General features: G+C 37.4%; 1 protein-coding gene across 1 annotated transcript in view; it reads left to right on the top strand.

The window, feature by feature from the left end:
- The window catches only part of UVSSA (UV stimulated scaffold protein A), a 60396-nt gene that overhangs the window by 5794 nt on the left and 30233 nt on the right, over positions 1–24369 (top strand). The window contains exons 4-7 of the mRNA XM_054203051.1: positions 780–1214; positions 2394–2503; positions 3130–3258; positions 19927–20038. Coding sequence (XP_054059026.1) covers positions 780–1214; positions 2394–2503; positions 3130–3258; positions 19927–20038 — 786 coding nt within the window. The remainder of the gene's footprint in view (positions 1–779; positions 1215–2393; positions 2504–3129; positions 3259–19926; positions 20039–24369) is intronic.

Raw genomic sequence — 24369 nt, 5'->3', positions numbered from 1 at the left:
TATATATGGTCATCATGTGCCAGAAGTATAGGCAGTGGTCTGCATAGGAATCCTGGATGCAGTGTAGGATATCTATGAAAAGTATCATACTGCTGCTAAAAAATGTGTCTAACTGGAGGATGAACCTCTAAGTAACATGTACGTGGCAAACATATTTCTGTAATACGAAAGAACAGAGATAGTAAGGATGTTATGTTGCAGTTACAAAGAATTATTTAATTCAATTACTTTGGTATATGCAATGCATCTAATTGTGTCTGCAGTTATTCTGCATGCTGGAAACGTTTTCATACACGAGCGTGGAATTTTAAAGAGATTTAACCTTCTCAAAGTCATTTTTATTGGTAGCATCTTTTTGACCAATAGCATGTATTCATGGCTACATCTACAAGCAACTATAACATTCATGGCTGTAGAATGATTATGCGCCAAGATCACTAAGAATATCCTCATTGAACCTTTTTCTCCTTCAAATTTTATGAAGTACCTGTGTCATCTTTGCATAGTGAAATTTTAGAGAGGGTAGGGAAAGGAGGAACACTGATTCTAAATTCCTAGCTCAGGAAACTCTAGATTTCCTGCTTAAGAAAAGTATTGTCACTTTTATAAGGACAATTTCTGCAGCAGAAAGAAATCTGTATAGCTAAATTTTCACTGATTACTCAATAAAAGGATTACCCTTTTGGCAGTCTTATTTGTTTCATAAATCTGTGTCTGCTCTGGAGATATTAGCATTTTACAGTATTTAACAATATTCTAAAACAATTGTGTCTTGATAGAAATGTCCCAAGAGATTGCCAACACAGTGACAGAGATGGAAAACTGTTTCCGGCTTCTGATGCCAGATCCTTTCGACTTCACTGTGAATGACGTGGAACTGGAAGCCAACAAACAAATGTCTGCTAATGAGGATAGACCTGCATCCCCCTTGTCCTCCCAGATGGAAATTAACCAGTCCTATTTTGGATGCGTGGATGATGAACAGCCATGCTGCAGCAAGGACATTCTTTCTGTTTCTCAGTGTGTTAGAACTGATAAAAGCAAAGAGTTGGATGAGAAACAGGAGAAGCCTGAGCAAAAAGAATTAGATGGAGGCACATGCTCAGAAGTTCAATCTGGTGTCCCTGCTACCAATGATGATGATTACCAGACTTTTGTTAGGAATTATGGGCTTATTTCACATAAGTATACTCTAGACCTTGAAATCTCCACAGGTACCTGGAAAAATTTTTCACATATAGCTGGAGGCAGCCTTTGTCTGAAGTGCTTTTAGTTTTTTGGTTTGGGTTTTTTTTTTTCTGTGACTTAAATGCTGGGATTCCTGGACACCACGCAGATTTATTTTGGAGTTCTTTTCTATTTCTGGTTCATCTAGTAACCATTCTTAGGTTTGGGTGTCCTTGTGTTTAACAGATTTTATTAATTACCTTCTAAGACTGAACTTCTGTATTAGTTGTTATAACCACATTACAGCACTTCATAGTATCTATAATAAGATGAGTTTCCTGTATTAAAAAAAAATATCTGTGTACCATATATAATTTTCTTTCTCATACACTTCACTAGTCACCTCTTTCTTTCTCTCAATAGCTGGGGTATAAGATGCTAATTTAAAAATCTTACAATTGAGTGTTTCTTAAACTTTTTTTTTTCCTTGCTAGTGACAACTTGCAAGAAGTAGTAAGTAGTTTTGCTAGGAATTCTTAAGGATTATGATTATACCTTTCTTATATAACTTTGCTAACGTGAGTTACCTCTAGAAAAATTAAGACAGTTTGTGTTTTGGTAATCTAAGTGAAGTCTCTTACAAATACTGTCCTAATAGAATTTCATGTGCAAACAGCCAGTAAGGCAGGTATCTGCTTCTGTGCATTCAGACAACAAAATTGGAAATGTATCTGTGGGGCTTATGAATGACTAATGGGTGAAAAGTACTATTTTTACTTGGATAGTGGCATATTTGGCTTCTTTGACAATCAAGTCCCTGTTGCCACTGAGGAAGGGATTATTTTATAATGAATATGCAGAAACTGGTACAATAAGGCCCAGTTCATTTGAACCTAGGACAAAACGTAATGTAAATAATAAGACTGCACTTGTTTGTGGTTTATTTGCTGATTCCTTAGTAGTGATGGCTTCACAACTCTTTCTGTCAGCCCTGGACTGAAAGCTTTTCATCTTTTCCTACGATTTTTTTTTTTTTTTAACGTGTGGATAATGGTAGAATAATTAATACTGAACAGAGAAACATTCTGATGTTTGTAACTTTCCCTGAACTGATCAAGTGTTTTAGAAATGTTCATGTCCACTTCTTCCACTTACCTTCTTTAGATCCTGTAGTGAAGATACTATTAACATCATACACTAACTCTTTTTTCCCCTGTTTTGGGCAGATATAAAAGTGCATGAGAATGAAGATAATACTGCCATAATAAACAATGTCATGGATGCTCACAAACTCCTCAGCAATAAGTTCTGGCCTTCTGTGCAGTCCTGGATTCAGGTGGGATAAAGAGACAATTCTTTTCATTTTTTTTAACAAAAAGATGGAGAAGCAAGGACTTGGGTACAGTAAATCCTGAGGGACCGTGAGCAAAAAGGAAATTCAGGTTGAAGAAACATTGATGCAAATAGAAACGATTTCTAGTTCATTAGGGGTGGACGAAAGGAGACTAGAGGAGCTACATAACTTGTTTGATGGCTCTCGGCATTAGATATGCTACCTACAGTCATACTTTTTTCTTTTTAAAGATATAGTTAAATAGGACTCCTTCACAAAGGGGTAAAGTAAAACATGGCTTGTTTTCGTCTGACATGTCTATATCAGAAAAACAGCATGTCCGTTCTGTCAGTTGATATTACTGCTCAAGGAGGCTCATGCATGGAATTTGGCCTATAGAAGGACACTCTCAGGTGATGTTTATACCAGCTGTTCATTCTTTGTTTGTCTTTAGTAGTTGCTACTAGCTTTTGTGTTCTAGATAGGAAAACAAGTGGCCTTACTTGTTACTTCTAAAATAATGGAATTTGTGACCATATTGTTTCATTAATTGTGAAGGAAAACCGAAAATGTTTTTTGGCTCAGATGTCTAGAAAAAAGAATAAGAATGTTGATTTCTTGCTTTGCAGTTATTTACCAGAGCAGGAATAAATGATGATCGGCTAAGATGTGCCATTGGTCTCAAGAATAAATTGGAGACTGCTATGAAGAAATACAAGGAAATGAACATTTCCTTCAAAGCCAGAAAAAGAAAAGTGGTGAGTTTCTTAACATTCTGTTTTACTGGAGAGGACCATTAGTAATGTTTAGCCTGTATACAAAAAATGCACTTTCTCTTAAACCTTCATCTGGGAAACTTTTCAACACAAATTTTATTGAAAAGTACGTGAATTCAGATGGTTGTAGCTTCACTCAAGAAAGTTGCACTAAATACCCGTGTAATATGCTAGGCGCTCAGTTATTAGACAAAACCATGTAAGGCAGCGTTGTTGTTGTTTAGGATAGAGAAGTGGTTAAGTTCAGATTTTATTTGCTCTTAGTTTCTTCATGTGTAACACTTTGTCCTCAGCTTCTTTTGTGCATATTTCTCAGTAAACGCTGTATTACTGATGTTCTTTTATAACTTGCCAAACTATGCTAGTGTCTCACAATTCAGGAAAGTAGCGTCTCTGCTTTGGAGCATTTGCTCTTTCTAGTGAGCATGTAATATGATTGAGGATATCTTAAGAGAATTAGTTGTTATACAAAGCTTTAAAGAGTCAAAATATTTCACAAAGATTAGCTACCTGTGACAGTTTTTGTGAAATATGTAAAACTTGTGAATAAACGGAGTCTGAAAGATCAACTACTTTTCTCGGATCCAAAAAGGGATCTATGACTTGTTCATGTAACTAAAAAGCAGAGCTACATAATACTTACTTCCGTTGGCTGTGATCAAACGAAATTACTGTATAGCTTGACATGAAAATAAGTGGTTTGGGTCAGGGTCCGGAGGGGAGTCTGGTGTATGACTGGATTGTAAGAATTTGGTCTGGATGTTATACGTTAGACTAAATTGTGATAGCCTTGTTTAGCCGTGAATGAGTGTTGTAAACTTTGCTTTCATTGTGCAAATGAAACTTACCAAGATTAATCTGGTTCATCATCTTATTACCTACTGATGTACCGCACCAGTCAAAAATGCCAACTCTGAATGAAAAGTACTGAAAGACTGTCTTGTCAGAGGGCTTTTTTTTCTCCAGTGAAATATGTGTGCTACCTTTATGCAACCAGCTATGAAGGAATCCAGACATCTGCTGTCATTCCTGCCATTTGCTTGACAGGACTTCATTTGCTGCACCTCTGCATGGAATATTGGTTGCTATATTTCTTGCAAGATAGAAAGGACATTCAAGCCTTGATTTTTGTGTGTGTGCATGTGTATGTATTTAAAGTGGTATTGTTACCACTTCTGGAGATTGATCAATGCTATCCATATAAGGCTTGAAAGCTAATAAATTCCATCACTGGGGGGGGGGGGGGGGGGGGGGGGGAGTAAAATACATAGCAGTGCTCACAAAGAATACATTCAAAGTGAAGCAATGCAGATTGAGATGCTAATTTAAGCATTGAAAGCAATATATAATTATTCCTAGGGGTTTTCTACAGTAAAAAATACCCAAATTTAGCATTAGTGCTGAGTTACTTTACATTTATAACCTGAACTTAGACAGTTTTGTACTGCAGAAGGAAACCGTATAAATTATCTCTTATTAACACGTCAAATTACTTTGTTGAAACATAAAATGACAGTGAAATGAGAGTCTGATAGAACAGAATAAACAGCATCTCTCAGGCTGTGATTATTGAATCCCCATCTGCCAAATATTTACATGTCAGTGTATGAAACGCTGCACGCAGCTCCTCTTTAATTCAGCATTGCCGCTTGTATTATGTATTGTTGCTTCTGTCTGTACATCCTTGTGTCATTGGAGCTATAGTTTTTGCCATGACAAAGTTTTGCTACCTTCTCTATCTTTAGACCCAAGAGAAGAAGCACTGATAGACAGTCCTTCAAAGCACTGGCTCGCAGCCACCCTGTCCCGACAGAGCTCAGTGCATTACAGGTGTTATTTGTTAGCACATGGAATCAGTGAGTGCTGTACCTGCTCATGTGTAGAGATCAGCACACCTAGAAATCAAGGGGAGCATTTAGTAAGCAGAGAGAGAGAGTGTAAATAAAGTGTCTGAGTACGGAGGGTCCTGTGTAAATTGTCTAGCTTGTAGTTGATCTGTGACATCTCTACATTTGGATATGGTAGCAGTTTTCCTGGCAGCTAGTGACTGCACTCTGAGGTATATGTATCGTTAGCTGGAGAACGGAAAGGTGAATTGTGTGTGTACTTGCTCATTTCAAGTGTAGTAATGATCCTGCACCACAGGCAAGCCTTACCTTCAGGGAGAAAGTAGTTTTGTTTTATCAGCAAATATAAAACAGAATGATAGGGACTTGAAAACTTGGCTGGGGACTTCGGCTTGCCCAGTCTTCTCAGACATTCTGTTTTTTCATTGTGCTTGTTCTCTGTGCTTCTGTGGTCCCTAATTTCCCCTCTCTTCACCTGTTCTGTTCTGTCCAATGAGGGTGACGAAAGGCTTTATGCACCCTCAAATTGAGATCAAGAAAGTTGATACAGGGAAGGTCTTAGTGAGAGGTTGTACAGTGAAACTGGAAGAGACTTGTTACTATGAACCCTACTTACTATACCTCTCAATCCCACAGAGGTTTAAATTGCCACTTGAAAGAAGGAAGGTCCTAGGGTCCCTTACCATTGCCACATACCGTTAGTACTGTCGTTTAGCTGAGCAGTTACACTTGCACATGGCTGAGATGAAAGTAAGGCCTGTATAATTGGGGTAATTCTTGATGTTCTAGTTAAGTATGAATATACCAGCAGCGTAGCTGGATGTAAATTACATTGAGAGGAAGAAGTTGGTGGCTACCTGGCCTGTCTTCAACAAGAATAATCATTTGGTTGGTGCATGAAGGTGTCTGCTTTTGTCAATCCTCGCTGTTATCTCCATGCTTTCCATTATTTCTCACTGCATTTTTCCAGATTGTGGAGCTTGAATGTGCAAGGCAGTATCTTTAGGCAATTAGAGCATGTTAGAAAATTAGCACAAATTATTTTCTCTGAAGTTTTTTTGCCTTATCTTTACCGAAAAATGTAAAAGCCCCACTGCTTTTAAAACTGCAGGAGACCTTTCTGTAGGTTTATAGAACTTCTCTTATACAAAGTTACTTGAAGGAAAGCACTGAACTTTATGCAGTGAGAAACTTTGACTTAAAATGGTTAATTGTGACATGAGATATAACCGACTCTTTCTTTTCTCCTCCGTGACAGTGAAGAACTCAAACCATCAGAAAGCCTTAATTAAAAGGAGTGCCATCATTTTTATGTTAACGCTTAAACCCTGCCAACACAAGTAGGCTATGGCACCTTTCTATGCTTACCTCTCAGGAGCTGTGGGAAGAAAGGGAAAAGAACAGCAAAACTTATCCTTTGACTGTATACAAACAAATCCCTTGCAGCAGATTTTGTAAATATTACTACATCTCAGCTGCCCAGACCACCCATTCCTTCTTCCCATTGCTGTGCCCCCAGTAGATCAGAAGTCATCAAGATATTTCTTCCTGAGCTGTTATTTTTTCAAACGGGTGGGGGACAATCAAAAAAAAGACAGTCCTACTGTGTTGGTCAAAGGCAAATAATTTTCTGTGTTCTTACACAAGTTAAGTTCACTGTAGTTAAATACTTGTCTGGAGTGTGAATCGGGTGTTGATTTCTGATAGGAAATGTATTTTTAAAGTATAAACAAGAGTTTTGAAATCCATTTTTCTGTGAATCTGAGTTTTAGCTGAATCTAGGGGAAGAGGGCAGAAGCTGTAAAAGAGTTTTTATTTCACGGTACCTGGATGCTCTTACATCCCCTTCTTTCTCGGAACGCCTGCTCAGGATAACTTCAGTGCCCAGCAGAGGGAGTGCATACTGCATGCTCCACATTTTTCTCTACGCCAGCTTTATCCAAAGTCAGACATCATCTCATTCTGTTTTTCCAGGTGAGCTTACTACAACAGCAGTACACCAGGGACACTTCAAATTAATTCTTGACTCTATTTGGATGAATTATTATAGAAGTACAGTTTTAATTATTGACTGAGATTGGTGTTTAAACAGAAATTGCTGTTTCCAGAGGTTTCATTCTTTTGTGGGAATAACTCACTTATGGCTAAAATGTTCCTTTAAAAATATTTTTTGCTGGTTAGAAAGTTTCATTTGTTAATGTCTTCCTGCTTTTCTTAAAATACTAGATTTTAATTTTTTTTGTTGTTTAGTGTCTGATTTGGAGCTGATTAGAAACAAATGATCTTGCAATTTTTAGAAGTTCTGAGAGTGTGTATGGTATTTTAAATCATGCACACTACCTTTCACTTATTTCTATAATTAGGATAATACTTGAAGTCCTCACATTGTTAATAGAAATGTAGCTCGTTAGCTATTTTTGGTACACTGAGAGTATATTTATCTCTTATGTAATTACTTTTGGGAAGCCGTAAAAGGTTTACTACTCAGGCTGGATAAAACTTGGACAGATAAAAGCTAGTAGGTAATGCGACGTGAGAAGCATCTCGGCGCTCATTTGTCTGTTGGCAGAGTGATCGTTAAACAGGCCTATTACATTTTGAATTTCTAATTTCAAGTTATATTAACAACCAGGGATATATAGTTTTTCATTAACTGTCTTCATTACTTTTTGTTTCACCTTTCTTTATCTTCTGTCAAATCTAAGCATGCGCTTGATCTTGATTTATTCGTGTACTTAATTTTATCCATGTGAAACATCTGGTTGAATTCAATAATGCCATTAATAATTAGATTTGGAGAAGGCCGTCCTTGTGTTGTCCAGAACCTGATATGATCCTCAAACCTTACTGCAATGCAAGCCAGATTTTTTTCTGAAAGAATAATGTCAAAACATTGTTACGTATTACATTTACAAGTTAAATATTTGCTGGTCATAATTTAGTCTTAAAATATTTTAACACATAAAAAGATTAAAATTTTAATATGTAATAAATTAAGCCAAGAGCTCTACCAATTACTTGGCTGCAAGAGTATTGCTGATTTTGTTTCCACATCTTCAACTACAGCTTGGCATTTTATCAATGCTAATGAGTTGTTTCTACCTAATCATTTTGTAGCTTTATAATCAGCTCTTTTATAAGTCTTGTCTTTTACTTAAGTTAATGCCTGCTTTAAAAAAAAAAAAAAAAGTCACACGTGAATTTTAGATCAAAAGCAAAGGCTGTATTGTTTTTATTTTCTGCTTCTTTCTGCCGTAGAGAATCCAGTCCAGCTGACTGCTTTCTGGTTTCTGTAACAGCTTCTTGTAGTCACATCCTCCTTTTTTTCCTCTCCACTTTAGAGAAGTTGTTTCTGGGGGGTGACTAATTGTCCGTAGTGATCCCTAACCATGCCTGAACCCCCATCTGCTAAAACATACTCAGACCAAGGAGCCTCTGTAAGAGAAATCTCTTCCTCAGGTAATGCTTTTAAATGGGACACAAATAAAAACCCTAACTCTTAACAAAGTTGCCCTTTGAAAACCAGAAGTGTTTAATGTTGAGATTTTAATAGTAACTTGGTGTTGATTGTTAGTACGTTATCTAAAACTTAAGAGAAATATATCAATATTTGATAATTAAATCAGCATCACACCTAACGATGTCTTTTATCGGATTGTATACACCATTAGCATGTAGTGTGTTCAGAATAAATAAAGTTTAATAATGTTTGTATGGTCGAAGTAGTAGGCCAGGCAACATTTTAAATTATTTATTTTGTCTAGCTAATATTTATCAAAAAAGCCAGGTCAACCAGAGCTGTAAAAGTAAACACAAAATATTAAATAAATCATGCAGATGCTTATGCTTCCTCCTTCCCCCATTTTAACCATCATATGATAATTATTTCTGTCTGTGAAACGTCTCTTTCATAATCACTTTTCAGATAAAAGAGCTTTTCAGGTTTTTTAAGTCTTATCAGAATGTAGGACTGATATAAAACAAAACATTGTAAAATTAACCCTCAAAATAGTACTCTCTTGTTAAAGTGTCTAATCAGTTAGTCTGGTGTTTTGGGGTGGTTTTTTTTCTTTTTTGGAGCTGAATGTTGCTGTGGTATATTTTATGCATTGTACTGGCTATGCAGCCTGCCGCTGTTACAAAGTTATTAAAAATATCTTGTTATGCAGATCTAGCCATGAATTCTTAAAGTTGTCACTGTGACGACCTCTGATCCCTATCTGATTCGCAGGTCGCACAATGCAATTTGGAGCTTTTCTAATAGAGTGTAAAATAAAGTAGGATGTCTCTATCATCAAGTTAACCCTTATGTTAAGTATTTAAGTTTTTCAGGCCGAAGGGTCATCTCCCTTGATTCATCTATGAATACTGAGCAGTGTGTACTCTTTAGCTAGTGGATATAAATTTGCTTCCTGCTTTTTGTCCATTGTACCTTAGAAGGGGATACAGTTTATTGACGTGAATGTAATATATTTGTCAGGTTCATGAAGGTACACTGCTAAATTTGTATTTATAAAAACGGAAAAGGAGGAAAATTTTCAGGCTTAGAACACGTACTAACACATTTAAACTCAGTTTATGCAGTAATATTAAAGTAAATATATTCACATCTAATGATATCTTTGTACCTAAATTCCACAATCAGGAATAGATGTAAAATAATGTATTGCATAGGATATTTTGTTGACTTGGTGCCTGTAATAAATTAGGTTTATTTAATTGAGATGTATATTTATCAAAATACAGCATGTGAAATAATTTTTAACAACTGTGTAGTTCAGTTTCATTCATAGATGTGATCACTGAAGTAAGCTGCAATTTAGTTACTGATTTTACAGCATATGTGTGTGCAGATTATATCAGGAGACAGGGACATACATTGGTGGTGTATACAAAGTTTTAGTAGCATGAGTTTGATCTTGTCTAAGTGATAGGTGGCAATCTATCAAGTGCAGTAGGACTTTTTTGTATGAATGCATGCTAATGGGAATCTTGTTATATCACATTTTAGATGAAAAGCACATTTCCTAAAATTTCATAAAGAAAATAACTAGTAATGAGAATTCTTCCCCCCCTTCAGCTCTAAAAGTTAGCTTTTATCATGCATAGGCCTCTGAAACATAAAGTTAAATAATTCAAAATATTGCCTAAGATATTTCAAGGGATCATAGGAATACTGTTCGTTGTCTCGTAGATAACTTGGACTAGCTGAAAAGCGCTGGAAAACCTAAAGACTTCTCTGTGGAGGGGAAAAGAAAGAGGTGGTTTTGGTTGATCTTTGAGTTATCTGACCATAAAAAAACTTTTTGGTCCAGAAATGGATATAGCCAGTCTTCGACCTCACTGCAGCCTTAAACAATGGCTTTAAACAATTTCATCTGGACTGGTGTGCAGGGAACACCATGTAGAGGAAGATGGTTAGCCCAGAAAGAAGGGTGCCGTAGTTCAGGTATAGTGGCTGTTCAGGGTAACACTTCTAAACCTGACAGTGCCTATGTGACAGCTGCTTTCTTCTTTAGTGACAACAATTAGGGATTTCCCTCTGGTTTTAGTAATGGGAAGTGTTTTGGGAACTCTGTCCTGGGTACGTTCCTATCAGAGCATGGACTCTAAATGTGATTTTACATTGCTTGGCTTGTAGCTTTGCTGGCTTCATCCCACCTTAGTGCGATACTTTCCTTTTGTGTTAAGATGAAAGGAAAACTGAGTAGGCATTTTATGGAGTTCCCTTACTCATGGTTATCCATAAGTTAAGGAGAAACCAAGTTTGGTTTTCAAGGCACAGGTAGTGTGTACAACGCTGTTTTATGCTTGCCTCTTCTTTTCTTAAAATTATTTAATCGATTCTTCAATTACCAAAACATTAAAAATATCAGGTCTTTCTTCACATGTATGCATTTACCAAATCTACCTCTTAGCAGGCGGGTTTTTTGTACAGGTTGCTGTTGTACTATTTCAAGGAAACAACTTATATATTTCGGTAGTGATTTTATGGTTGGCCTAATGATGATCTAAACATGAGCAACAATCAAAAGGGATAGTCCTGTCTCTGTTTCCTCCCCTGATGATTCCCAGTGTCTCCCTCATACCAGCAATGGAGCTCCTGTTGCAGCAGGGACATGAACTGACTGGAACCTAATCCAGAGAAGATTTCTTTGCAGAAGATATCTGAGCATTAAGCTCAGATAGTAAAACTGTCCCTTTCAGTAACTAAATAAACTCAGGTAATGCAGATCCAATTATGAAGGGTCAGTCTTTACTTTAATCCGGGGATGCAAATTGATGGAGTGATTATGATTATCTCCTCTCCCAGTGTGAACTAAAAACTGGATGAAAAAAACATACCAGCTATTACTGTTAAAATATATTCTTTTTTAGTGTGTAATAAGATGTAGTGCCTGAAGTATGTACAGTAACTGCATGGGAGCAGTACATTCCTATATTTCTCAAAGTAAGATGTAACCTTTATTTTCGTATTACACGAAGACATTTAAGGGGTGAACGCTACAGTCACTTTTGATAATACAAACTAAATATAGATATCAAATGTAGGTTTTCAGTGTAAGTTTTGTAGGAGTCATTTTTTTTTTTTACGTTGGGGAACTTTGTTAGCTTTAATAATGAAGGGTAACAGACTTCTGTTTTAGCTTTCTGGGATGCATGGAAATGAAAGACATTGTTAAACTTGGAGGTAACTTAAATAAAACTGTTACGCCTCCCCTGAATGTGGTATTTATTTGATGAAAAATTTGGGTTATGCAAGAGAGCTTTGCCTTTTTGATGTACTTTCCTAAGGCTTAAGAATATTTATGCAACCTAGTACTGTTGATTTTTGGTGGATGGTAGGAGCCCAAGTTGTGAGGTGTGAAGATACATCTGAGGATATATCTTGTGTGGTTACTGCTAAAGAAGTATTAAACTTGCCTTGCAATATCTTCCCAAGATGATAGTTTTGTTAAATGCACCGATTTTCCAGACTACCTTTATTTGCTGTCCGCTATGAAACTGTAAATGCACAGGCTAGTTCATTGAGTATATCGGACATAATAATTTCTTCTAAACAATGCATCATTAACATCCAACATTTTTTTGAACTGTCTTGCGCCTTGAGACCTATTGGTCTCTTTGAGTAAATTTTTGCTGCTTTTTATTAAAGTCTCTCTCAAGCTTATCTGGGACCTTGAGCTTGCTAGGGTCCAGAGATGCCGTAGCTAGTAATCCAGAGTGATACAGGCTTTGTGCAGCGCGCCTCACCACTACTGACCTGCCAGTGCACATATCCAAGCTCTATATATCACTGGGTGGGATGGAGAGGGCTTTGGCACAAGACTTGAGTAAGTCTCAACCTTGCGTTTCCAGGATTGTGACAATACTCACAGACTCTGGCTAGTGTACATTGTTTTAAGGAAAACTGGTTCACTGGGTGGTTTATGTTGCTAGAGCATTTTGGAGTAAGGTACACTGGGTCTCCAGCATTGTATTTAGGCTAACTGTTGGGCTGTAACCCTGTAAGCATTTTTACTAACTTTTGGAAATTATGAAATAATGTGAAAAGTGCATTCCTAAATAAAAATCAGACTGGCCAAGTAGCCTGTGTGCTGTTGAGCAACTACAAATAGAATGAACGGTGATACTTTTACTGGTAAACATAAAATGTGATTTCCATGGACCACATATCTAATTTGCAGTCATCTAGGTTTGAATTTATGCTCAAATTACAGAGCAAAGGGGAGGGAGTGCATGTGGGAGGTCCCTATAAATACAGCTCTTTTAGTAGTTTATGTGTTCCTTGTGTTTGCACACAAGAAAACTCAAGCGTGGTTCTGAAATCTGTCAAAATGCCAGCATTTATTTCCTTTTCATCCTGTGTTGGATAATATAAAAGGATGGAAAAGGAGGAACTTGTAAGAGTCCTTACATGTAAGATACACTGTTTGACTATTCAGTTTCTGTTACTGGCACTGAAGAAATTATTTTTACCTACTCAGTGTTCGCTTATGTAGAATATCCCCAAATTTCATTTAAGATGACTGAAGCATGTTTTATGTTGCAGTCAAATAAAAAATGTATTTGCTTAAGGTTGCCCATTTAACTAGGTTCTATGTCGATAAATATTCTGGTTCCCTAACCAAAATCTTCTGCCTCTAGAAAAATATTTAGTTGGCTTTGAGTAGATGCACATGAGATATTGGCATGGTGGAATAATTTGCAAGATCTTCCAGTGAGGGTATTAGCATATAAATAGCAGATGCAATGACGACCATCACAGCTGAGTACATTTAATTTTTAGTTTATAAGATAGAATGGGTTTTTAAATGCATAGCCATCAAGCCTGCTGAAAGACAAATGAAGTTTAGAGTTCACTTGTCTGAGGATGCCTTACATCATTTTTTTTTTTTAAAAAGGGAAACAGACACACATAAAACTGAACAAAAGTGATTTCTTGGGTGAAAAGTAATTGAGATTGCAAACCAAGTTAATTAGACCATGCAAAATTTATTTAATGGTCTCAGCTGTAGTTTGCGAGTGGTATTTTAGTAAGTAGATATGACTTCTTCATGTGCTATCTTTTCTCTTCCTTCTTTTTCTAAAATAATTAGTAAATGCTGTACATTTAGTCCTATAAACTGATTGCATTATATATTTTAGTCATTTTATTGCTTGCTTTAATTATGATTGCAGAGGCTCAGGTTTTTAAATCCTCTTAACAGAATGTAGCAATCAATTTGCATAAAACTGGGAAAAGGACCAAAGGCTTTTCTTTACATCTTTCCAAGCATTGTGTGGTGGGTGGAGGGTTTTTTTCATTTATTACTGGTTGGGATGGGTGCGCCAGGCATTTAACTGGAGCTGTGGTTGCACTGAGCTACACTAACAGCTGGAGGCTCTTGGAGTGTTGACTCTGAAGTATAAGATATGATTACAATTCTATTGGTATCCAGTATTTGTTTTCAGTATTTTTAAGAAGATGGAGATTGATAACGAAACATCTGTTTTTTCAGGGTTTTGAAAATGAATTTGGAAGCAAATGGCTTGATTGCACTTGTCTAGCTGGAAAAGTCAGCACTATTTTAAGTTTTTAATGAAAATTAGGAAAACTGAGGAGACATTGTTCTAACTCTGATTACAATGAAAATAATGCATGTATATTTTCTGTCCTTTTTTTAAAACAAACAAACCAACCTGTATTCTCATATGCAAATAAGCTCAGCCCAGGAATCTGGGAATTGTCTACCTAAATCCCATTTCCTGTCACGGTGAGATATCTAGTCAAACGTTAAAAAAACCCAACACATAGTTTTGCCAATGCATGATTCATTTTGATACATGAATAAATAAATAAATGTCAGCATTATAGAGCAGATTAACACTGAGCGGAAAACTTTCTCCATGCTACTTGAGGAGCAGTGGTGGTTCAAGTAGCCTCTGATGTCTGGGAATCTGGTCTCCATTCAAATGGACCATCCTCTAGTGACAGAGAGAAGGTAGTTCACCCTTCATCTCTGCTAAGGCTGCCAAATGGTGTTAGTGACTTTCCTCGTATCGCCTGATAATTAGAATAGATTTGAGAACAGGACCTTTTTTTTTGCGTTCTTTGACAGGTTATTGAGAAACAAGCAGTTGCGTGACTACTTATCTTAGAGGTATTTAATTCTGTACACTACAAGAAAAGCTTTACGTTGTAGTATTTGTCACTTGAGCTTATGCTTTACTTCCCTTCAGATATGGCACGCTAGGAATGGCATATTGCTTGTTTTTATCGTAGTCTTATTTTTCTTGTTTGCAAGTACCTAACCACTCATTCCTAAAGGATTATAATTTACTAATTCTGCCACTCAAAATATTGTCTTAAATATTTATTTCTGATTTAATTGTGGGTTTCGGTTTTTTTTTTTTTGATTGACGTAAAAAGTTTACCTATAGTGGAAGAGTAGATAATAGGTGGCTGAACTTCATACTGCATCAGTAGAGCTTGCTTTGGAGCTTTCTTTGTGTTTGAAAAGTGGAACTAAAACAAAAGATACTTTTCTGACTAATAATGTTGTCCATGAACTCTCCTCCTTTCTGTAGGAAGGCAATGGAACAAAACAGCGTAAATGGAATGGTTCTGATGTAGTATCACTGGAATGAAGTAAATTGACATATAACTACCCACTACTACTGTGCAACTTTTTGAATTTCCACCAGTGATAACTTGACTTATTTATCTTTTTACTTTAAAATATTAATCTTGATAAAGATTATGTCAAAATAAAGACTTTATGTCTATTTGAAGGGAAAAGGGGTCCTTAGTTAGCTAAGCAGTTAATATTTTTTTTTACAGGAAATCTAAATTTAATAGAAGACCCCAGTGAAATTCAAGGGTGTGAACAATAAGCATAATATTTTATGAAAATGACCCCCATATTTAAAATCTGGCATTATATGTTATGCATTGTAGCACCAAGTCCACATCTACCTTTTAGAAAATTAAAACACATAAATTCTGTTTAGTGTTTGATATGCGCTGCACTAGCTGAAAGCCATAATGCCCCTAAAACCTTGGGTTGCTTTTCACCTTTCATAAATTCCTGGGTAGATTCTATACAAAAAATAATTTTCAGCTCCGTGGCTCATTGTTATTCAAACTTGATTGATCGTCGTCATTTACTCAGTGAGGAAGTTAAGTGCTCCTGTCATTTCCGAAGAGTATAATTGGGACGTTTCACAGGTCAGTGGTAGTGACAGGTTTCCCTTTTGATTAGTGTTAGACTGATAACAAAAATTACAGTTTCCTATGATTAATGTTTTCTATAGTACTTGAATGCACAGTTCATGGATTGTACCTAAACAAAGTGAATTTGCATCTGATTATGCCTTTTCTCTGTCAGGCTTTTCACGTGCTTTAAAGTTTTAGAGTGTGCAGGTAATACAGCAAAGTTCCGTCAATGCAGTTTTTCAAGTTGAGGATTAGTGAAGCCCACTGAATTTTAGTATATTAATCTACAGAGAGCTACGTGCCTCCAACAGCATATGAACACATCAGGAGAAATTTCAGTTAAAGATAGTACTCTTCTGAATTCTTTCTAGTCCTCTCAGATATGCCATACATGTGAGTACTTGTATTACACCCACTGATATTTTTAGGTATGATCCAGCGATTTAATGATCGCTCTGAACTGAGTCTTCTTTCTCTTACTAGTTTGATGTTATTTCTCAATTCTGTAAACCTGTTGCTGTTAATTTGCTTACAGACAACTCATGAGTAAAAACTGCAGAAATTCACATTATAAAACAGGGAAAGTAAATTGTGTAAGTCAGCTTTTACATTATGACACAAAGCTGTAGACTAAGATCATCCATGGCAACTTTTAGCTTGGTGAAATCTTTTTTAATAGCTAAATGAGAAATGAAACCTGAGTATGGAAAATATGATGTTGCCCTGCTACTAGGTTAAGAAGTAGGAGTGGATGTTATTTCTGAATTTAATTAAATTGGCCCTCACAGATAAAAAGGGGATGACAACACCAGCAGAATTTTGAAACCAAAATACAAGCAAACAAACTTCTCTTCAACCTCTAGCCATCTTATATTGTGCAGAGTACAAAACCTGGTGATGTTTTTCTTTCTAAAGGCCATTGGGAAGGTCTTAAAAGTTACAGTTTAACACAGGTGTGTTTCTTTCATGTACAGTAAGGTGGATAGATAACTGGTTGAAAGACAGAGCTCAGAGGGTCGTGATTAGGGGCACAGAATCTAGTTGGAGGTCAGTGGCAAGTGGTGCTCCCCAGGGGTCAGTACTAGGTCCAGTCCTCTTCAATATATTCATCAATGACCTGGATGAGGGAGGGGATAGAGTGCACCCTCAGCAAGTTTGCCGATGACACAAAGCTGGGGGGGGGTGGTGGCTGACACACCAGAAGGCTGTGCCACCATACAGAGAGACCTGGACAGGTTGGAGATCTGGGCAAAGAGGAACCTTATGAAATTCAACAAGGGCAAGTGACGGGTGCTGCACCTGGGGAGGAATAACCCCCTGCACCAGTACAGGCTGGGGGTTGACCTGCTGGAGAGCAGCTCGGTGGAAAGAGACCTGGGAGTCCTGGTGGACAACAGGATGACCATGAGCCAGCAATGTGCCCTTGTGGCCAAAAAGGCCAATGGCATCCTGGGGTGCATCAAGAAGAGCGTGGCCTGTAGGTGGAGGGAGGTCATCCTCCCCTCTACTCTGCCTTGGTGAGGCCGCACCTGGAGTACTGTGTCCAGTTCTGGGCTCCCCGGTTCAAGAGGGACAGAGAACTGCTGGAGAGGGTGCAGCAGAGAGCTACGAAGATGATTAGGGGACTGGAACGCCTCTCATGAAGAAAGGCTGAGGGACTTGGGTCTCTTCAGTCTGGAAAACAGACGGCTGAGGGGGGACCTTATCAACACTTATAAATACGTAAAGGGTGGGTGTCAGGAGGATGGGGACAGGCTCTTTTCAGTGGTGCCCGGGGACAAGACAAGAGGTAATGGGCACAAACTTGAGCATAGGAAATTCCACCTAAACATGAGGAGGAACTTCTTTACTTTGAGGGTGGCAGAGCACTGGAACAGGCTGCCCAGAGAGGTGGTGGAGTCTCCGTCTCTGGAGACATTCAAAACCCACCTGGACGTGTTCCTGTGCAACCTGCTCTAGGTGACCCTGCTCTGGCAGGGGGCTTGGACTAGATGATCTCCAGAGGTCCCTTCCAACCCTCTGATTCTATCATTCTAAGTCTAGTGCCTTTGTCAGTTTGTGATTAGTGGTAGAATATTTGACCCTTTCTTTGCATTAGAATTCTATTTTGGTTTCTGCTGCGGAGGTCAGGTTCAGCGTGCATCTGTCTTGGCCATGCCAGGTAGGGCATGAATTGCCGCTTTCCTTTAGGTGAGGAAAAGTGACAAAAAAAGTAAACAAGGATGCAGGATCCTCCAGCATAGCCCGAAGGTTGGCAGCTCTTGAGGCAGTGATAATTGGACTGAAGAGACTATGTTATGGTTGCTACCTGTCTTTGTCAGCAGGGTACTTTCAAACATGATTATGCTGAGACTTTTATTTTAAAATGAAGACTAATTAGGTGTTCGCTGGTAAGAATGCAGTAGTAAATCTACTCTATTCTTCAGGACAGTAAATCGTTTTCATTTTTTCACTGGAACTGCAGCTTTCTTAAATTCATTTTTTAAACAAAGGGAAGAATCATACTTCTGACTTGCACCATCCATTCATTATATATTAAAACATATCAATATGTGTATTAATATCAATTAATGTTCTTTAAGAAAAGTTAATTCAGTACTTACCAAAAAGAAATGCTGATTTTTATTTTTTTTAAAATTTATTATTTCTTTTAAATTTTAAACTATATCCAATAAACCAAGATTGGTTTCTAGCTTTTTTGGCTTCAGAGTATACGTGTGATTTAAAGGAACTCAGCTGTGCAGCTGTGACATGAGATTAGAGTAGTGAATTAAATTGGGAAAATTCTGCTGCAGGCAAAACCTGCAGTATCCTCCTGTGCTTGTAACAATGAGTAGTTGATATGAATATCAGCGTAAGTCAGGTGCAGTAAGAAAAGTAAAGAACACAGCTGAAAATAGTAAAAATTATGCCATTCCTTATCTGTTGCTTTGGCTTGCTGCAATAAAGTTGAAAAAAGCGATAGCCTATAGTAAGGTTGGTTTTATTGGCTACCCCTTATTATTTCCTAGACTTCTAAAAGTGCATGGCAAACATACAATAATGTGCTAATTATGTTGTTGTTAAGAATTAGGTGACTCCCAAGGTGGGCAAAGGAAAAAAAAGCATAAAACCTCCATCATTGCTGCCTTTTTAGGGTAGTTAGCATTTGCTAATTTGAAGTTCTAATAGTATGGGCCATGTCTGAGGTGGCACAGATTCTTTTAGCTTTCGTAAAAGTGAAGAAGAAAAATTCATTTTCAGGTATGGAACAAGCTTAGGAAAAAAATAATGTAGAGACTTGCTGGCACATATACAGTAGTAGCTAGCTGGAATGATATATAGAAAGCCACTTGTGTGAATGAATTACCTTGGTTAGTTGGTAGGAACTCCATTTTTATTTTTCGTCTAGGCATAGATATTCAATTTCAGACTGCTGTATAGACCAAGTGCACGTTTTAAAAATCCCATTTTGTTGGTCTTGACCACAGTAATGTGTGCAGTCTAATGGTATGAATGGTTAGGATGTACCAAATTAGTTAAGAACATATCAAATTATTTTTAGTGCTGTTGTGAAGAAACACAGTAAAACATTGTTGTATACAGATCTGAATGTTCTTACTTTGGTCAGTATTAGCTTGCCAGTCCATTGGCTTCCCCTCTTGTTTGCCTGCTTTGGTTTTGAGCTCTTAAACAATTTGTGATATTTACTGTGCCACAGACTATTTGGGTGCAGCTAAATGAGTAAAGTCAAGCAAAGGAGAAGAGATAAGGCTATAATTTGCTCATTAAGTCAAAATCTTTATGTTATTTTAAGATTTTTTTGGTCTTATTTTATAGTTTCACACTTTCTCAGACTTCACCAACTGCATGTGTTCTAATGGATAAAAGGGGCTTTAAAGAAGCCCTTAGGATAGAGCATGGCTTTAGAGATAAAATGGTAAGCAAAGGCCTAATCTTAGATAAAGATTAAATACATAATTAGGGAAATACTTTTGACATAAAGCAGTCTCAGTAGGGCTATCAAGATGTCTGCGAAATATTTTCAGTGTGAAGGGAAATGAAAAGCAGTCTTCACATTTGAAAAGGAAAAAAAAAAAAACATCAACAAAAATCTCTCTGTAGATGAAAGCCTCAGATGACGATGATGACGATGAGGACGAAGATGAATTTGTGGAGGTCCCTGAGAAGGAAGGTTATGAGCCCCACATTCCAGACCACCTGCGTAAGGAATATGGTGAGTTTGCCCAGCTGTGACAAGCTTTATCCCTGCATGTTACTGCTGCACTAAAGTAAATAAACAGCCATTCTGAAGTAATAAAGTGATCAGCGGTGTGGGTAATCTCTGTGTGCTATGAGGAAGTCATTACATAGATACGGGAGCAGCGATTGGCTCTACATAAACAAATACTTTCTAGGAGCAAGAGCAACTGAGACGAGAAGCTTATTTCATTCCATCATGTTCCACTATAGTTTAGAGCCAGAAGCAGCACCGTGTGTGCTTATAAGTGTGCTAAACACATACTGGGAGTGCAGGGATTGCAAAGTAAAACTGTAAATGAGCCTGAATGTTAGAAATACTGGTAGCAGTCTGGTGAGATGGGATAAGGTTTTTTACTATCACCTGAATTACAAAGAGCTGGAGATGTGCAGCAGCTTCCTCCCACAGGGTCGCCAACTGACAGCTCAGAAAGAAGGCCTTTTATTTCTTTGGGTGTTGCTATCACAAGATGTTAAATGGAGCGCAGCCTTTAAGTGCAGAATTATAGCCACAAATGACAAAATATAATCGTGCCTTCTTTTAACACATCCTAAAAGTGTTTTTTAAAAATAAAGATATACTTATAATGTGTTTTTGTGAAATCGAGAGGGGAGTTACTGAGGGAAGTTAAACTCAAATAATTAAATTTCAGTGCGTTACTCCTTGTCCTTTGTACATCTAGCTTATTAAGAGTCTGCAGCTTTGCCTCTGTGTAATATCATGTATTTTAAGATTCAGAAGATTTCTGTACATTGTAGAGGCGAGGGTAGCTGCCATCACACAAAAGTTAAAAACTTCAGACACTGTAATAAGTTTCTTGCTCCTTTGTTTCTCCATGTGCTGGTGCTGTGTTGTGCCTTTTTCAATCCTGTTCATGCTTTTTTTTTTTTTTTAAACTTATCTGCAGTTTGCATCATAGAAGTCAGGCTGCAGCTATAACCTGTATAAGCCAAATGTTTCTTTTTGTTGAAATGAGGGGGTGTGCCTGTGTAAACCCAAGATGATATAGCTCAAGTGAACTTCTTACTGTCTTCTGCCATCCAATTTGGCTACAGACAGTGAAAGATGATCAGTAATGATCACCTGTAGTGGCTGGGGTCAACTCATGGACATGTCCAGGTGTGAAGTCCTGCTAGTGCCTCAGTCCATCTACCCCATCTAGACCTAACCTACCAGGACACCCTGGGAAGTAAGGCCTGCGTTGATTATCTGCACGTCTGTGTTCCCCACCTAAGGACTTACAGCAAGTCCAGCTGTCTGGTTCCTCTTTGTTTGCAGAACTTAGATGTCTCTGTTCCTCCATGCCTTTAAAAAAATGTGGAAGTTAGCAGCTATATATAGAGGACTGAGATTAGACGAGCGCCCTAGTGAGCAGGTAGCTGCAATGTGGTTTTACATTACTCTTGGTGTATATGTTGCCTGAAATAGTCTGTAGTTGCTTACTTTGTCCAGCCAAGGGGAAGATGAATTGAAACTGGGAGTACTGAGACAGTGAAATGGGAAGTGGATGGGCATGTTAGATGAGAACATAGGACGGTGGGGAAGGGCTGCAGGATGCAAACCCATGAGCAGGGCAGCTTTTTATTTTTTTTGTTCATGGAAAAAAGGTTACATTTTGATAAAATTATACCAGTGTATGTTGGCTATTCTGACTACCTCAGTCTTGCAAAAAATACTGAATAAGTTCTAATTATTGTGAAGAGCAGAACTTTCAGAAAAGGAATATAATGGAAGAGAGGTGTAGCAGCCTTCCAGACAGTTGCGAAAAGCTTCTTATGTATATGTGGCTAATGAAAGAGTCCTAAAACATTGGTAGTGATAGTAAACGAATGAGCAAATGAGGTTAGTTATTAGCATAGCTGTGGTTCTTCTTTGGTTTTTTTCCGTCTTTGTGCCAAAACTGGTATTTTCTTAATACTTCCAGGCACTAGAACTTGTTTTTCGTATCTCTAACAGCTGCCTGATGAATCTTAACATGCAAAAGTTCTGTTTATATTTGTCAGCTTCCACTGGAAGTGAAATGTACTCATCTCTTCCCTTTCTCCCTCTCTCCCTTTCCTCCCCTGTCTTCCTTATAGACACACATTTTTAAAAAATAAAGCACCTTACCACCCTTTGTATCACACTAACACAATACTTCACTGCTATTTGAATTCCTCCTCATGAAGAAGGATAAAAGAACAAGCCTACTATCTACGCAAGGATGTTTTAAAAATCTGTATAAAATAGATTGAGAAATTCCCAATTTGTATTTAAACTATTGCTGATAGGAAAATATATTATAGTAAAGAAGCCAATCAATCAGAAAGCAAACCCTTTCTCATTTTGTATATGTGTAGTTATGTAGGAGCTAATGGTCACACTTGGCTGTTCTTTATCTGATGTGGGTGTTAAAAATAGCATTTTGAAAGAAATGAACCATTCTTGATGTTCCTGAAGTCATTCAGCTTTTCTTGCTGCCATTTGAAGTTATTATGTGAGCTCCCAGTTCAGGAAAGAGTCTGCAAAGAATTCAGAATTCCTGAAAAGAATTTAGGCAATCTTTTAAGCATGTGCTTTCTTCTATCTTTGTGTACTTAAGTGCTTTTTTTAGACCAACTGATAGGTTCAAAGTCTATTTCAGAAGTTGGTATATAACTATTGTGTAAATCAGCTGGCTTCTGTGTAATTACTTCAGGTCTGCATGAGAACTATAATTGCTCTACTGGATTCTTTTCTGCACATTTTAATAAGCAAAACCAAAATAAGATTCCTTTGGCATGTTTTGTTTAGAAAAGTGAGTTATCCTAATAAAATACACAAGAATATCTTGATTTCATAGTTGGATGTTAATATCAAGAGTTGGCTGTGTTAGGCAGCCACCTCTGTGATTAAATATGGTTCTTTGTTCCATGTGCAAGTGCAGTTATCATAGCAGTGACTTCAGTTTTATCTAAATATAATCCAGGTGGGGTTTTGTTACATTTCTTCAGTTCACATTTAGTTCATGAGGACTCTGAGCTAAGAAAATTACAGTCTCTGCAAGTGGAGTGTTCCAACTGGAACATTAAACCTTCCATGTAAAATAAAATCTCAGTGTTATGTAGAAGGTGTGAACAATGTAAAGCTTTTTTTTTTTTTTTCCTTTTGCTGTTACTTGTCCTGAAAAAAAACAGAAAAAGTGATCAGCTCCTCAGATTAACTTTTTATACTAAACAGGAAAACAAAGTTGTAAAACATGACTGTGGAAATGGATTGAAATGTGACATTTAAATTACTGATTTAAAAATCACTTTATTCTCTTTCACTTCTCTTAGGAAAACAGAATTATCCTACCAACAAAGTAAATTTCGAGCTGAGATGCTATTTCTGGTGATGCATATGTGTATTTGCGATTCTCCTGAGATCTGAGAAGTTTGTGGAAAATTAAAAGATATTTAAGCCAGGGGAAGTTTTGCATGCCTAAGTGTATAGACATGTGCAGTTCTATTATCTGTGTGTATATGTAGTTGATGGTCTCAAAATTGATTGTGATATTTAATATATAAGATGAACTGAGCACGGGTACAATTTGGGTGGAGGGAGAATTAAACAAGTCAATTTGAATCTCCATGTATAAGATGAAATGTAAATTTGTTAAAAGAATTTAGGTGATTAGATAACTGAAGTGTGAAGATATAACCCATTAGGGGTGTCATGCCAAATTAGCATTACCAGACTTTTAACGACCTCCCATTTGTATAATCCTTATTTACACTTGCACCTGATGTCTGCAACAGACAAGAGACCAGCCATCCTGTGGTACCACAGAGCCGTTTTAAATACATTGTGTTGCTAAAAAGGAATATTGGACTGAAAAAGAAACAGCGCTGTGAAAATAATTTTCATAGGGTTACTCTGGTTCTCAGCACTTTGCACTGATGTTGCTTGTATCTGTTGAAGAGTAACTTGCCCTTGTATGGCTAGCATTGCTAACCCCTTAAAAATTGAGGCATTATCCATTTGAAAGAAAGCTTTAGGGAGAGATAAAATCTTGTTTCCACTTGAGATTTCCCACACTCCAGCCTTTGCTGGTCAGCTGTTTCATTGGCTTAAAGCCTTAAGGTGAATAAGGTAAGGGGTGGAACTGTGCAGCTTCTGACGTTGTTCTTGTGCCACAGACAGAATTTAGTGCTGACACCAGGATAAGAGATTCTTTCCTGCCCTTGGTGGTGTTGGCATAGCTTGCAGCTGAGCTCTGAACTGCACGGGAAGTGATCCGTTTTGAGAGACGTGCTTTTCCATGTAAAAATGGAACAATTCTCAGATCTAGTTCAAAGCACCCACCT

The sequence above is a fragment of the Rissa tridactyla genome, chromosome 5, assembly GCF_028500815.1.
Source record: "Rissa tridactyla isolate bRisTri1 chromosome 5, bRisTri1.patW.cur.20221130, whole genome shotgun sequence".
NCBI classification, from domain to species: Eukaryota; Metazoa; Chordata; class Aves; order Charadriiformes; family Laridae; genus Rissa; species Rissa tridactyla.
Note: the sequence above shows the minus strand (reverse complement) of the source record. Positions and strands in the feature narration are given on the sequence as shown.